The sequence below is a fragment of the Bidens hawaiensis genome, unplaced genomic scaffold (genome assembly GCF_021521415.1).
Source record: "Bidens hawaiensis isolate Kalapana, Puna unplaced genomic scaffold, B.hawaiensis_p1.1 tig00030918_1, whole genome shotgun sequence".
NCBI classification, from domain to species: domain Eukaryota; kingdom Viridiplantae; phylum Streptophyta; class Magnoliopsida; order Asterales; family Asteraceae; genus Bidens; species Bidens hawaiensis.
The window spans coordinates 85,842-99,846 of NW_027495184.1; the positions used below are offsets into that span (position 1 = coordinate 85,842).

The following is a 14,005-nucleotide window of genomic DNA, read 5'->3' on the forward strand; positions in this document are numbered from 1 at the left end:
GAAAATCTCGGAATTGTAATAAAAATAATGTAGCGTCTCTCTTATTTCATCACCTTTTAAAAACATACACCTTATTTCATCATGTAAGGTAGAAGGAGCCGGTCGAAATTAATGTCTGTAGGCGTGTATATATGGTAACAATTTTTCTCCTCTCTATAGTTACAATAAAGTGTGAAAATTGGTAATTTTTTTAGTAACAAGATACGTGTTTATGAACATTTTAGACATAAGATAATTCGTATAAATGGCGTATTAGTTGTAATGAATCTTTACTTAAACTTATGAGATACCGTACTTACAGTTGAAAATAGGACAATTCAATGAGTGAGCCGAGTTAGAGTAATTGTTGATTCAAAACCGAGTTCATAATGATACAATGAAGCTATGGCTCGGCTTGCAATTTATAATCCACCCTAGAAACAGAGCTCGTAGTCAACTCGAGTTGGCTTTGCTTGACGAGTATCCTCATTTATTTTGAAGCTTAATGATGTTACCAGTTTTTTAACAAGTCTCCAATAATAACTTTAAAAACAAGTGAAACTAAATTTATACTAGAAAAATAAAGACAAAAATACGCGAGCCAACAAGCGAATTACCAGAAGCTCAAGCCCGACTCGAATGATTATACCAGCAAAATTACCACAGGCTCGAGCCCGACTCGATTTATTATACCAGCCAAGTAGCTCGAGCCAAATTATCAATGAATGTTAAGCCTAGTTGTTTAATTAATAATAGTAATTTGGTTTAAAGCAATCACAAACTTTAACTGATCTAAAGGTCAGAAAGAAGGCCCACTATGCAGCCAATGGTCCTCAAATGCTGCTCTTTAGTGAACATTTGAACCATAATATGAACCCAAACCATACATCTATTCTTTCCTTTTGACCATTTCTACTTTCAACCACTCAAAAGTATGAACCAAAACTTGTAAAAACCAGTTTCGCGTGCATTGTACTATCGTTTAAAAACTGACTAAAAGAAACGAATCAGCGCGTCCGGCCCCGAGACCTACCCCAAAACTAAAAACCAAAACATGCTGCTTTTGAAATCTACCAAAATAATTCAATCAAAATTCCAGTTGCATTCATAGATATTTATATCCCATAAAACAAACATAATAAGTCTTTAGAATCTCATATTTTGTCCAGATTCAATTAATAGCAGCAGCAAGATCAGCTAACAGACTGCTGATGGTTATCGTACCCGTTCGACCCATAAGCCGACGCATCTGCACCTCCATACATGCCTCCGTCCTGGTGCTGTTGCCCATAACCGCCACCACCATAACCACCATAACCGCTGCCACCGTAACCACCCTTCGAATAGTAGCCTCCGTTCCCGCTCATCCTCTGCCATAAGCAATACATGAGAACATATTAGCATCAACTGTATTTTCTATAAAGATAAGTCAGCAGAAAAGTCAAAACAAGTCAACATAAAAAAAGGAATTACCTGTCGGTTAGCAGGAGTTTTACCCCATGATATACGGACCGTTTGCTTGCCTACCACCGTGCCATGCATGTTCTGAATTGCATCCTCGGCGCTGCTTCTGAATTATAGAATTATAAAACGAGAAATAAGCGTATGTTAGCGCAACCTTCAAAATATAATAAAGCTATGTGCATGGGTCGGTTTTAGGATCAAACCAAATCAAAAACCAAAAATTCAGTTTTTTGAGTTTTTGAAATCCGTTCGGTTTCAGTTTTTTTCCGTTTTACCATTTGGGGTTAAGAACTTTTCGGCTAAAAAAATTTGGCAGATAATAGTGAAATCGTGCCTACGTTTTTGCTAATTAATGATTAATTGATTATTATACATTTTGTCTTAAATTCTAATAAATTACTTTGCAGTCAAAATAGAAAATATAAATCCATACATTCGGTTTGATTTTAATTACATGCAAAACCGAACCGAAATTCCAGTTATATGGTTACGAATCGGTTTTTTCGGTTTCATGCACACCCCTCCGAGAAGCATATAATTTGGGCCCCACAAGGGCTGAAGAAAGGATTACCTGCTTGAAAACTGGATGAAACCGCAACCTTTGCCTACTGGTATTTTAACAGATAAGATCTCGCCACATTGAGAAAAAGCTTGCCTTAAGTCATCATCAGTCACTTCAGAGTCGAGTCCTCCCACAAAAATCTATAAGAAGTAAAGCTGTGACGGTTAGTAAAGCTGTTAGCAACTCCAGTTAGTTCATTAATAAACAGACGGAGTGGCTCACTGTTGTGTTTGATAAATCACCGTCAGATTGAACAGCATTAAATGAATCATTTCCTCCGGTCAGTAGGACAGCTAAAACATAAGACAACGATTACGATTATAAGATACATATGACATATCCCAAAGACGAAGATATTGAAGAAAGAAATATTACATCGGTCCCTGTCATCATCAAACATCACTTACATCTTAAAAATGAAAAATATGAGAAAGTATGTGTAAGAAACTCAAACCATAGGTCGGGTAACGAGTCAAAACGTGTACTTTTTAGAATAGCCAAAACCTCAAGTCGGTTTGGACTATGCGAACCACATTTTTGTCAACTTTTCTTGCTTTTAAGTAATAAGTTACATGATTGCCAAATCTATATTGCTAGTTTATTACAGTAATAAGAAACGTTTTGAATGAAGTGATTTGGAGGTGAAACATAGGAAAACTTGATGCATTTATAAGTAAATGAATTAATATTGTCACATCTACTCACATGTATGTCAATGAATATCAGGATCCTTCAATATTCAAATATACGAACAAATTACATAGTACAGGAACGGGCCCAATGTGTATTAACAGCTCATGTCTGCAAGTTGTTTTCTCTTTGAAATAAGTCAATAAACAAAGCAGAAAAACTTCTTAAACCAACAAGTCAAACCACCTGACCACAAGACCGTTTGACCCGTTTTTTAGATAACTCATCTGTGCCAAAACCAAGTTTGACCTAAACACGCTTAAGATCGTTACCCGACCACCCATTTTGGCATTACTCACTGAACACACAATCTTCCAAGTAAATAATATATACTATGTAGATCACAAAATATGTGGCTCAAACAGATAAAGAAACAGATCAATAAGCAAATAATAATGCATATCAAAATGTCGAATTGAGTCGTGAAGAAACACTTTCTGTTTAGGTAATTTAGAACTTCTATGATGATAAAATTTGTATTGTGGCAACAATAATCTAACGTTTTGAATAAACAGAGTTAGAAAGTTTAACGCATACCTTGAGACGGATATTGTTGCTGACCATACTGTTGTTGAGTAGGTGGCTTCTTCGGTGTTGCAACACTGACACGCATAGGCCTGCTTGAACAATATTGTCCATTCATTTCACTCATAGCCCGTGTTCTCTCACCCTCGTCACCAAATCTAACAAATCCATACCCTTTTGAACACCCAGTATTCGTGTCAAAAACAACCTTTGCACTTTTCACAGACAGATATCTACCCGCAAATGTTTCATACAGCAATCCATCTGTCACATCCGGTGCCAAATCTCCTATAAATATAGACAAATCCGAACCAGTGTCTGCACGTTTTTCACCCGAACTAAAACTTGCCCAGTTCAACCGAAACACTTGATCAGTGTTCGGCATCATGGACCCGTTGTAACTTTGTAGAACCTTCTCAGCTGCTTCATGAGAATTGAACTCGATGAAACCATACCGCTCTGATTGGCCTGTTTGTTTGTTGCGTATCAGTTTTATAGATGCTACCTGCTTATTTCATAATATCAAATTATCAAAACCAAATTTCAAAAAAAAAATGTGTTTACGCCTCTAGACTTCTACTTGCCACTTAAAAAAACAAACCAACTAGCTTACTAACAAACGTACCCAATAAAATCCCACTAAGACCCCGGGCTTGAAAAACCTTATCTTGGCATGTAAAGTACAGTATCAAGATAACATATAGCATAACAAAACATGTCACGCCCCAACAAAACGGGATGCAACTAACAATTGGATTTACCGATTTACACAAAAACAAAGCCTTTATTAAAGGACACGACAAAACTCTATACGGTTTACAAATAAGCATTACATAAACTAGACTAAGACCCCTACTTATAAATAAACAATTTAATCCAAACAACCAAGTAAGCATTCCTTTCATCCCGGCCTAAAAAGTTAAAACATTTAATCATTTAAACTCTATGGACGCCCGTTATGTTCTGTCTTGTTTTTGCGTAAATTCAACTGTTATTAAACTACCAAAAATAAAAGCAGCAAACAACCGATAACAAAAAAACGGTGAGAAAACTATAGTACAAGTCAGAAATCGACTATAATACGATTTTTTAAGCACTACAGATACAAATCAACTTCAACAAATTCACCAATATTACAAGTATTCAAACTAGCAATTAATGAACTAGGTTAACAAAAGCACACACAATCTTAGCATTAGAATAATACTAGTTTTGGCAAGGTGAAAATAATTGACTAACTGTACTCCTTGTGACACAGTTACATAAAAAAGACAAGTACATATTCACAGAATAAAAATCAACGTTACACAATAATAGAAACAAGTTCAAAAGTCAAAAAGTTAAAAGTCAAAACCCTAACCTCTCCTGTCTGAGCAAAACACGACTGAATATAAGTCTCGTCCATCCAGTGTTGCAGATCACCGATCCAGATCGTCTTGTTATCTTCACTTGTGTTTTGAATCTGGTTAAGCTTTTGTTGTTGTTGTTGTTGTTGTTGAGGTTGTTGTTGTTGTTGTTGTTGTTGGTAATATGGCATGTAGTGAGGCGGTGGTTGTTGGTACATCATGGCTGGATGATGCATAGCTGGATACTGCTGCATAGCTAGCCATTGTTGTTGTTGGTATTGTTGCATAGCTAGCCACTGTTGTTGTTGAAGTTGTTGTTGTTGAGTTAAATCTGTGGTGCTGGTGCCGTTGGTTGCCGGTTGCATATTGAGATTGGTTTTGATGGTGGGTGGTGTTTGGTTTGAGTTTGTGGTGTTTGGAAGTTGTGGCGGCGTGTGGCGGAGAGAGGGTGGTGGTGGTGGTGGCCGGAGAGGTGTTCGTGAAGGTGAAGGGAAGGATATCGAGAAAGAGAAAGAGAAAGAGAAAGAGAAAGACGGCTTAAGAATGTTTATAAAATATTATGTCAAGTTTTTTTTGGATGCCCCTTGGGTTGTTGAATATGTGAATCTTAGGACCTTTTGGTTTTGGGAAATGTAGTTTTGGCACAAAAGTATCATAGGGTATTAAGGGTGCCTCCTTCATGTAAGGGGGAAAGCGGTGCTTATGGGTAACCGTCTAATCCTGTACTGGCATCTCATTCTACCCTTATGTATCTATAAAATATAAAATTGCTGGCAACACCTACCCACAAATATCATAGAACTTTTATTTGTTTTTAAGTTCTCCAATCACAATAAACGTCAAAAATGAATCAATTTTATGTGGCAAATATCCGTCATGGAATGAAGCTATATGGTTTGGAAGTCATTCACCCTACTCATATTAGTGACACGTCCTCTCTTATTGGTTGATTTCATTATCCATAATTAAGCTTCGTGATCTCGATATACTCCTCGTGCATTTATCTATTTTATATAAGTCTTCAATTACTATTTATATAAGTCTTCAATTACTGTTATCTCGAGTAAATATCAAGTTGTTATATAATATCTAAATCTTCTTTTTATATACGTAATTAAAAGAAGGTTTTGAATATAATTTTAGAACCCTTATTTTCACCTTTTTGATTTTATTTAGGCGATTTATGTATTATTTTGATTGTGTAGCAGTCTATTGTTGGTGGTGGCTTTTCAGACGATGAGCTGGATCATAAATATTTAGTAGTGCAATAAATTGGATGACGGTGGGCCATGAGATAAAGAGAGATCGTAAATTTTAACATTTGAATTTACGACTATGCATAATCGATGAACTAATGTTGGTTTCGATAAACAAACGATTATTGAACAACTTATTATTTATCTTAAAAAAATTGAATCACAATGAATAAGTCGGGAATGCACTACAGCTTATTACTATTTACAAAGTCTGAACAATCTTAATGTGTTTATAATTTGAGCATTAATCATTAATATTCACAAAAATAAAAATAAAAACCTTGGATTTATACAAATTTTTTCTTGATTTTACGACAATTCTTGACAAGTCTTTTAACCTAATTTCGAATTTATTAGAAGCTTTTGAAATCTTTTGAGTTATTTTTGAATGGACATGATTATTTCATAATAATAGTTCCAGATCTTTTTGTACTCACTTCAAACATTTCACAACGTTTGTGAGACAGGTGCCACATCTCTTAAACACGATGTCTATGTTGCTATGTTGCCTGATTATTCATTTCAAGACTGAGGATTATAACATTTAGGGATTGCTTATTTTATCTACTTATGACTTATAACTTATTAGTTATAAGATGTTTAAGAAAATTAGAGGTTACAAGTGAATAAGTCATAAGTTATAACTTTATAACTTATGACTTATATAAATTATTAAAAGGAGGTTAAATAAAGAATCCCAAACATCCTCTTAATCTATTCTTCAACTTTAAAATAAAGGTGCTTACTTCTTGTTGTCAACTAAAATGTGTTGCTTTGGACTAACACGTGGTCAAATGTAGCATTCACTTAGGAATTCATCTAGTTGATCCCAAAGGAGTAGGTGACTTACATAAAAAAAATTTAACTTCACTTTATTATGACTGACACAATAGGATATTTTGTGTTAATCCTTCAATTAATTGTGACTTACACTTACAATATTACCTCTACCATTGTAGTTGAATGCTTCAAAGCTATACTTAACGAAATTTGTCAAGGTTACCAATATACAATAAACTTCTACAAACTTCACATATCATGTTAACAGGTGGAATAAGAGCATCATAACAAATATATTTAAGCATATTTATCACAATTTTCACCTTCAAACATATACATCAATCTAACCTATACACACTTGTAAAAAGAACACGTTTTTCTGGTTTTGAAGCCAACTAACATTTTTTTAGTTTATAAAATGATTGCGTGTCATTCACATAGCTTAAATTTGAAATTAAAGCACTAACTTATTTTTTTTCTATTCAACGGGTTAAAAGCGACGATGTGATGTTTATGTTGTTTTAACTTTACTGACATGGTCTTAGATGTTGACAATATATATCCAATATGTAACCTGGATTAAAAAAGCGTGAGGCGAACAAAAGTGAAGAGGTCCTCAGCCGAGGCGAAAAGCGCAAAAGCGAACGCTTTTTGAACATGAGGCGACCGTATTTTAAAAAATATGTAATTATTTATAAGCCATATATTATAGACAAACCACATTATAATATATATTAAACGTCTGAAACATCAACATATATATATCCCAAAATTCCAAACGTAGTGTAGTACAACTTTTCGAGTACCACATTACTAGCCCAAAATATCAAAGTAATATAAAAACAAGTTATCGAGTATCAAAGTACTCATAAGTGTTTCCAAAAGAACACTACTCAAAAGTGTTTTAACTTTCAAAAGTTTATTGTCAGATGTGAAAAGTCTAGAAATGACTAATTATAAAGGTTAAGTTGAAAATCGGTTAACTGGTCGCTTTTTGTGCGTAAAGCCTTCGCCTCCTCGCTTTTTCGCCTCGCAAAAAAGCGCAAAAAGCGTTCGCTTTTTCAATAGGCTTCGCCTTGGGTAGGCAAAAGCGTTGAGGTGTTCGCCTTGGGTCGCTTCTCGCCTCACCTCGCCTTAAGCGCGCTTTTTTAAACCAAGTATGTAACATGATATGTTCTAATCATTGCATCTGGAAATAGAATCATAAAACAAATTTGGGTTCTTATTTCTTACACTCAACTTTGTTTTTTAGAAAAAACTATTATACGAAAATTTAAACCACATAAATGCAACACCATCACCTTTTTAGCCATTTAAATTGATCATGAATCGGTAAAGTATCCCAAACACTCAAGTATAACCAAATGTTATTAACCTTTGCACCAATATAAGAGGTCCGAATAGTTAAGAGATTTTGAATTTATGAGCCAATAAGTGTTGAATCAATACCAAATACGCTGATGTAGTGGTGATTCGTGGTGGGTCAAGGAAGTAGTGCGTGAATAGCAAACTAAGGGTTATGAACACATGCGAAGGGAAAAATGGGTAAAAGTTTCATTCACATCATTTTGAAGATTAATGGTTAAGAGATTTGCTGACTAATTCAGATGTGTCATTTTTTTAAAACAAACACATTTAACGTTGAATGATTTAGAGGTAGTCTTTTAATGGAATCATTAAGAGACTACAAGAGCAAAACGGTATGTTGCATAAATCATAGTAATTTCACAATGTTGTGTCGCACAAACCATCATATTTCTGTAACTAAGTGACTTTTGCGCGTCATTAACCTATAATTCTTCATGCTTAAATCTTGGCATGTCTTACATAACAAATAATTGTGGTATTATAGAGAAAGTAGTTAGAACTGAGAGCTCCAACACTTATCAAAGTATTAAGTTGAATCTTTCGGGTAAAAGATAGTTATAACTAAAGCTAAAAAGAATAAAATATCATTAAAAAAGATTCAATACATAATTACCAAGAAAAAGCAGTGTTTCTGAGTTCATTTATGAAAAGAAAAGCAAGGAAAGGAAAATTTTCTCTTCTTATCTTTTCTTTTGGCATCTCCTCATTTTCTTCAATTTATTTTCCTTCTAAATCTTTCCAAATTGGAAAGATACAAATTCCCTTAATTTACTCATCATTTTCTCTCACATCCCCTCTTTTGCTTTCTTTTAATGAAACTCGGGAACACCCATTTTATATTTTCCTTCCTTTTTCTTTCTTACTCGAAAACACAACATATTTTTCCCATCCCTCTTTTTCCTTCCTTTTCCTTCTTTAAATGAAACTCAGGAATTTTCAAAAGCTCTAGGCTTAGCTTTAGAAACTATTTAAACTCAAAAGTAAAAGTTAAACCTCTAAAAGCTTATGTAGAAAGATGAAGGAATTAACTGCCAAAGGAAGATAACTTGAGGGGGTGAAAGTGTAAAGGAAAGGGGTTGTTGGATCTGGGAAATTGCCCTAGTGTTTTCCTGCTACATTGTTTTTCACGAGGATTAATTACGACCGTCCGATGAGTCGAACGGTGATTTTTGGCAATCAACCGTACCTATTCAAGGACTTATGTCTGGTTAGCCGACAGCTACTTGGTGTGGGACCCACAATCATAGATCTTGATCTGAATATATATATATATATATTTAGTATTTACGCTTTTATTAAACTTGAGATATACATCGTGACCGTTGGTTGGTAGATCGACGGGTAGGAGGCAGATCAAGTAGAGAATAATAATAAGGTCAAAATTAGGTCAGTCCAGCACCGCGTAGCATGTGATCACGATTCAGAGGTGTGGCTTATTTAAGGCGGTTAATAGCTTTTAAAATAATAACTTTGAGCTTTTAAATTCGAATCAAAGGTGTTTGGATTTGGATTTGTATCCGGTTTTCTATTTTAATGGCAAATTATATACCATATCATTTCTGAAATTTAAACTCAAGACTTCTTCATTTTAAATCCTGGATTCGGTTTCTTGGTAGTTTGTTTGTAGTGTGTATATTTTTGAACTTTGAATTATAATAACTTTGACTAAAATGGATTGATTTGAAATGAATATGAATGAAATGAATTAAAGTTATTATAAACGTGTTGAAAGTCAAACATATTGTTTGCATGTTGGATTAAAAAAGTTAAAACAGCACTAACGTATCATTTGTTAAAATTAAAGAAAATAAAGAGTGAAAGTTATTATTTTAAAAAACTCAATACACAATTTGCTTATAGTTAAAGAACAAAAGATTGTAATTTAGTCTTTTAAAAGTTGCAAGTTGTATTGGTTTTGATTGTTAAAAGGGGTACTAGGCTAATTGGGTTTATATGGATTAATATGTAATTTATTGGGATTTAGACAAGTTGGATCTGAAAAAGTTCATTGTGCTTATAAAGGTTAATGGCCAATGGGTTATAAATTTTTAAATGCTATAGTTTTAAAACTAGTAATAGAACATGTGTTTTGTGGTCAGGTCGTAGGAGTGTGCTAGCGCTGACATATTTGTTATCTAAAACATCGATGGATTTATATAAACCATATATGATTTAACATAATCGATGATAAAAATAAGCAAGCAAAACGATTAAGTAAACATGTCTAGAGTTAAAAGTCAGTTTTAATCATAACAAGTTAAATGTAAATGAAAAATTAAGTAATTAAACGCTTAAAAAAAGACAAAAGAAATAATATTTATTTAAAATAAAAGTATCAAACTTATAACTCTTTTAAATGTATAACATGGTGAGAATCGTAAATTACTAATAAATATAAAAGAGAAGTTTGGCGACGCTGGACTATGATTAGTTCATTTGGCAATATTCTATTGGACCAAATTTTTTTTTATTTTTTTTGTTTGTCTTTTATTTTAAACTTTGATAATTATATTTCTAATTATCTTTGTTATGTTTGTTTTTTATTAGTTTAGTTCCAATACCAATATACCGTAATGGATGTGATAAAAACTGACATAATTTGCATAGACTTAGCGCATTTTGTTTTAGTTAAAGTACCGTAATGACACTGACTGAATGACAATTCTTTTTTTAGTTCGGTTTTATAACGAATGTGAAAAACCCAACCAAATTTGCATAGACTCACCGCCAGGGACCAACAACGCTCGGGTTTTACCAACGCTCGAGTTTCACCGACCAACGCTATCCCAATGTTCTATCTCGATTTTTATAAGCTTTTTTTGTTTTAGTTTCCGTACAATAACACATGTAACAGGAACTGACCGAATTCACGTCAACTTACCGCCTTAGGACCGGTAATGCTTGTGTCTTACCAACGCGCCGGGTTAAAAACTAGTTTGTTACATAAAGAAAATAGGAGAATCGTAAATTAAAAATAATTATTAAAGTTCAGTGGACATATGATAAATTTATTAAAGTTTACAGTTAGACAAGTATGACTAAAAAAAAAGTCCAATAGCTAATGGTCAAGTTGCCCAATATTAAGAGGGTCTTCGAGATTCCTTATTTTCCTCATTCTTATGACTTATGAAGAATGAATAAGTTTTTTTTATGTTTATATAGTGTTTGGGAACCAATAAATTCTTTTAACTTTCTCCTTATTAATAAGGCTAAAAAATAGGTTTTCAATAAGTTGATATATGGTAACTTATCTTCTTATAGGTTTAGAATACTTATTCCACCATTCCATTCCACCCATCTCCTAATAGGTTTTTAATAGGTTTAGAATAATTTGGGGTGTTTGGTCATTTTACATCAATAAGTTAAACCAAATACTTTTTAAAAAACAACTTATTGACTTATGTTAATCAAAACACTTTTTTGGAAACTAAATCATAAGTCCTTTTCCACTTATCACAAAAAGGCCTTTTCAACTTAAATAAGGAATCTCAAACACACCCTAAATAAATGCTATTCGTGTAAATTGAAAATGTTAAAAGTATAGAATAATTAGGGAAAAATTATAAAATAGTCTTATTTTGAAAATAGATTCTAGTTTTGTCCCACAAACTTAATAATTCCAAAAATGACCCTCCCTAACTCATCTTTTGACCATGTGTTAGGAAATCTAATGCGTCTTTGACGACGTGTTAGCATAACACGTCGTCAAAGACGCGTTAGATTTCCTAACACATAGTTAAAGACGCTAACATGTCGTCAAAAACGCGTTAGATTTCCTAACACATGGTTGAAGATGAGTTAAGCCTCCAAACACGTAGTCAAAGAAATGTTTGCACCAAACGTATAGTAAAAAATATGTTAGCTTTTTGTTTGTTTTTTTAATATTATATTTTTATAACTGGTTTTACTTATATTTGTTTTTCTTTTATAACTTTTAATATATAAAAGTTTTATATTATTTCGAATATACCGACGAGACATGCTTACTTTTTTTACCTACTGACCGACATAAACTTACTCTAACTCGAGCCGTGCCAAATCAATATCAAAATGCTTAATAAAATTTGACCCCGCTCAGTTTTAAATAAAATTTATATCGGTCCGTAGATAAAAGTAACATTTCTCGTCGATATATTCGAAATACTATAAACTTTATATATTAAAAATTATAAAAGAAAAACAAATATAAGTTAAACTAGTTATAGAAATATAATATTAAAAAAACAAACAAAAAGCTAACATATTTTTGACTATATGTTTGATGCTAACATATCTTTGACTACATGTTTGGAGGCCTAACTCATCTTTGACCATGTGTTAGGAAATTTAACGCGTCTTTGACGACATGTTAGCGTCTTTAACCATGTGTTAGGAAATCTAACGCGTCTTTGACGGCGTGTTATGCTAACATGTCATCAAAGACGTGTTAGATTTCCTAACACATGGTCAAGGATTAGTTAGAGAGGGCCATTTTTGAAATTATTAAGTTTGAAGGACAAACCTATAATCTATTTTCAAAATAAGGCTATTTTGAGAATTTTCCAGAATAATTATATATGTATTATAAAAAAATAGAAAAAAAAACTTAAAAGATTTTGGGTCATGTGTTGTCGCCCATCCGCACAAGCCCCCAAACTGGCCAATGGATGGATTTTATTACACTAGCCATTTGTTGGCAACTTGGCATACAGGAACAGCAGCTCTATAAACCAAAAGTCAAAACCATCAACGATTCAACGCATACAAAAAGTTATGAAATTAAGAAGAATAAGAAATTAATAAACCGGTTACCCTGCCATTCCTAAGCCTAGGGCTTAGCTCGATACCGACCGGTACCGGTACCGAAAATTCCGATCCCGAAAATCGCAAACCTTTGGTACCGGTACCGGTATCGAAATGTTCGGTTCGGTACCAGTACAGTACTGGTATTTATGGTAAAATTCGGGAAATACCAGTACCGTACCGTACCGGTCCTGAAAACTCAAAACCTTGGCACCGGTACTAATCGGTATCAGTGCCGATTTTGCTTATCCCTACCTAAGACCATAATCAGGTTCTTACATCAGTCACGCCAATATTTAATACAATTCAATTTTCAAAATAAACACTACCGATTTTACTCATTCCTACCTAAGACCATAATTAGATTCTTACATCAATCACGCCAATATTTAATACAATTCAATTTTAAAAATAAACACTATTCAATAATTCTACGATAGTACAATGACACACCCTAATTAAAGCCCAACCATAACTCATAAGCCATTATCTTCTTCAATTCAAAAGGTTTCATTCATATAACAATAAAAACAAATAAAACCCAACCATCAACCATGTTTGTGTACAATTATTAAAATACACAGTTTCATAAAGCAAAACCTAGAAACCGGTTTTTATCACTTTACACAGATTTGATGTTTATAAACAAGTAATATATTTTATTGTACTTTCAACATGTTGTTAATAAAAAATATAAAAATTTTAAAATTAGAATTTAGAAATTGTAAGACTTTACCTTGAAAAGGAAGTCCTTCCAAAAATTCTCAATAGCTAAGAGGGACCCAAAGCCAAAGAGGGGATTTGGAAATAGTTTTCAACTAGCAATTGACATGCCTCGGTTATTTCTTCATTAGCTATGTCATTGCCCCGAGTGCAAAGATACTTTAAAATCGCCGCCAACCCTTGATTTTATACCCTCAGTCCATGCCTCTTTTCATATATTTTCCCGATGTGGGATGTAGGAATTAGCTAGGAACCACTATACTGAACGCCTTTAATATGTGCTTCTATCCAAACTTTAAAGAACCTTGTATCATTCTTGAAAATAGTATAAAGGTTGTTGCATCTCTATAGGTCATACCACATAAGTATGAACAAGCAGAAGCTATTTTAAGAACCGAAGCCATTTTTTACTAATCAGTGGAAGATGTTAGGGACTCAAAGGGGCGTGAAGCACCCTTTTGCGCACATGCCGTGACTTTTTTGCACGTTGCACGCTCGCATTATCCAGACCTGTATTAGAGTTGTCTTTA

The 14,005-nt window shown here is 33.5% G+C and overlaps 1 protein-coding gene and 1 non-coding gene across 2 annotated transcripts; both read right to left on the minus strand.

The window, feature by feature from the left end:
- Window positions 1-1,044: 1,044 nt before the first annotated feature.
- On the minus strand, window positions 1,045-5,068 carry LOC143581429 (polyadenylate-binding protein RBP47-like). Its single transcript, XM_077064220.1, has 6 exons — window positions 4,581-5,068; window positions 3,233-3,725; window positions 2,228-2,298; window positions 2,015-2,145; window positions 1,453-1,549; window positions 1,045-1,349 (listed from the first exon to the last, which is right to left on the minus strand). Exons 1-6 carry the CDS (start codon window positions 4,929-4,931, stop codon window positions 1,173-1,175), a joined length of 1,320 nt encoding a protein of 439 aa, XP_076920335.1. The 5' UTR covers window positions 4,932-5,068; the 3' UTR covers window positions 1,045-1,172.
- An 8,412-nt stretch (window positions 5,069-13,480) lies between these two features.
- On the minus strand, window positions 13,481-13,633 carry LOC143581436 (U4 spliceosomal RNA). The gene has a single exon (XR_013143819.1). It is a non-coding gene; the product is annotated as a U4 spliceosomal RNA (small nuclear RNA).
- Between the last annotated feature and the right edge of the window lie 372 nt (window positions 13,634-14,005).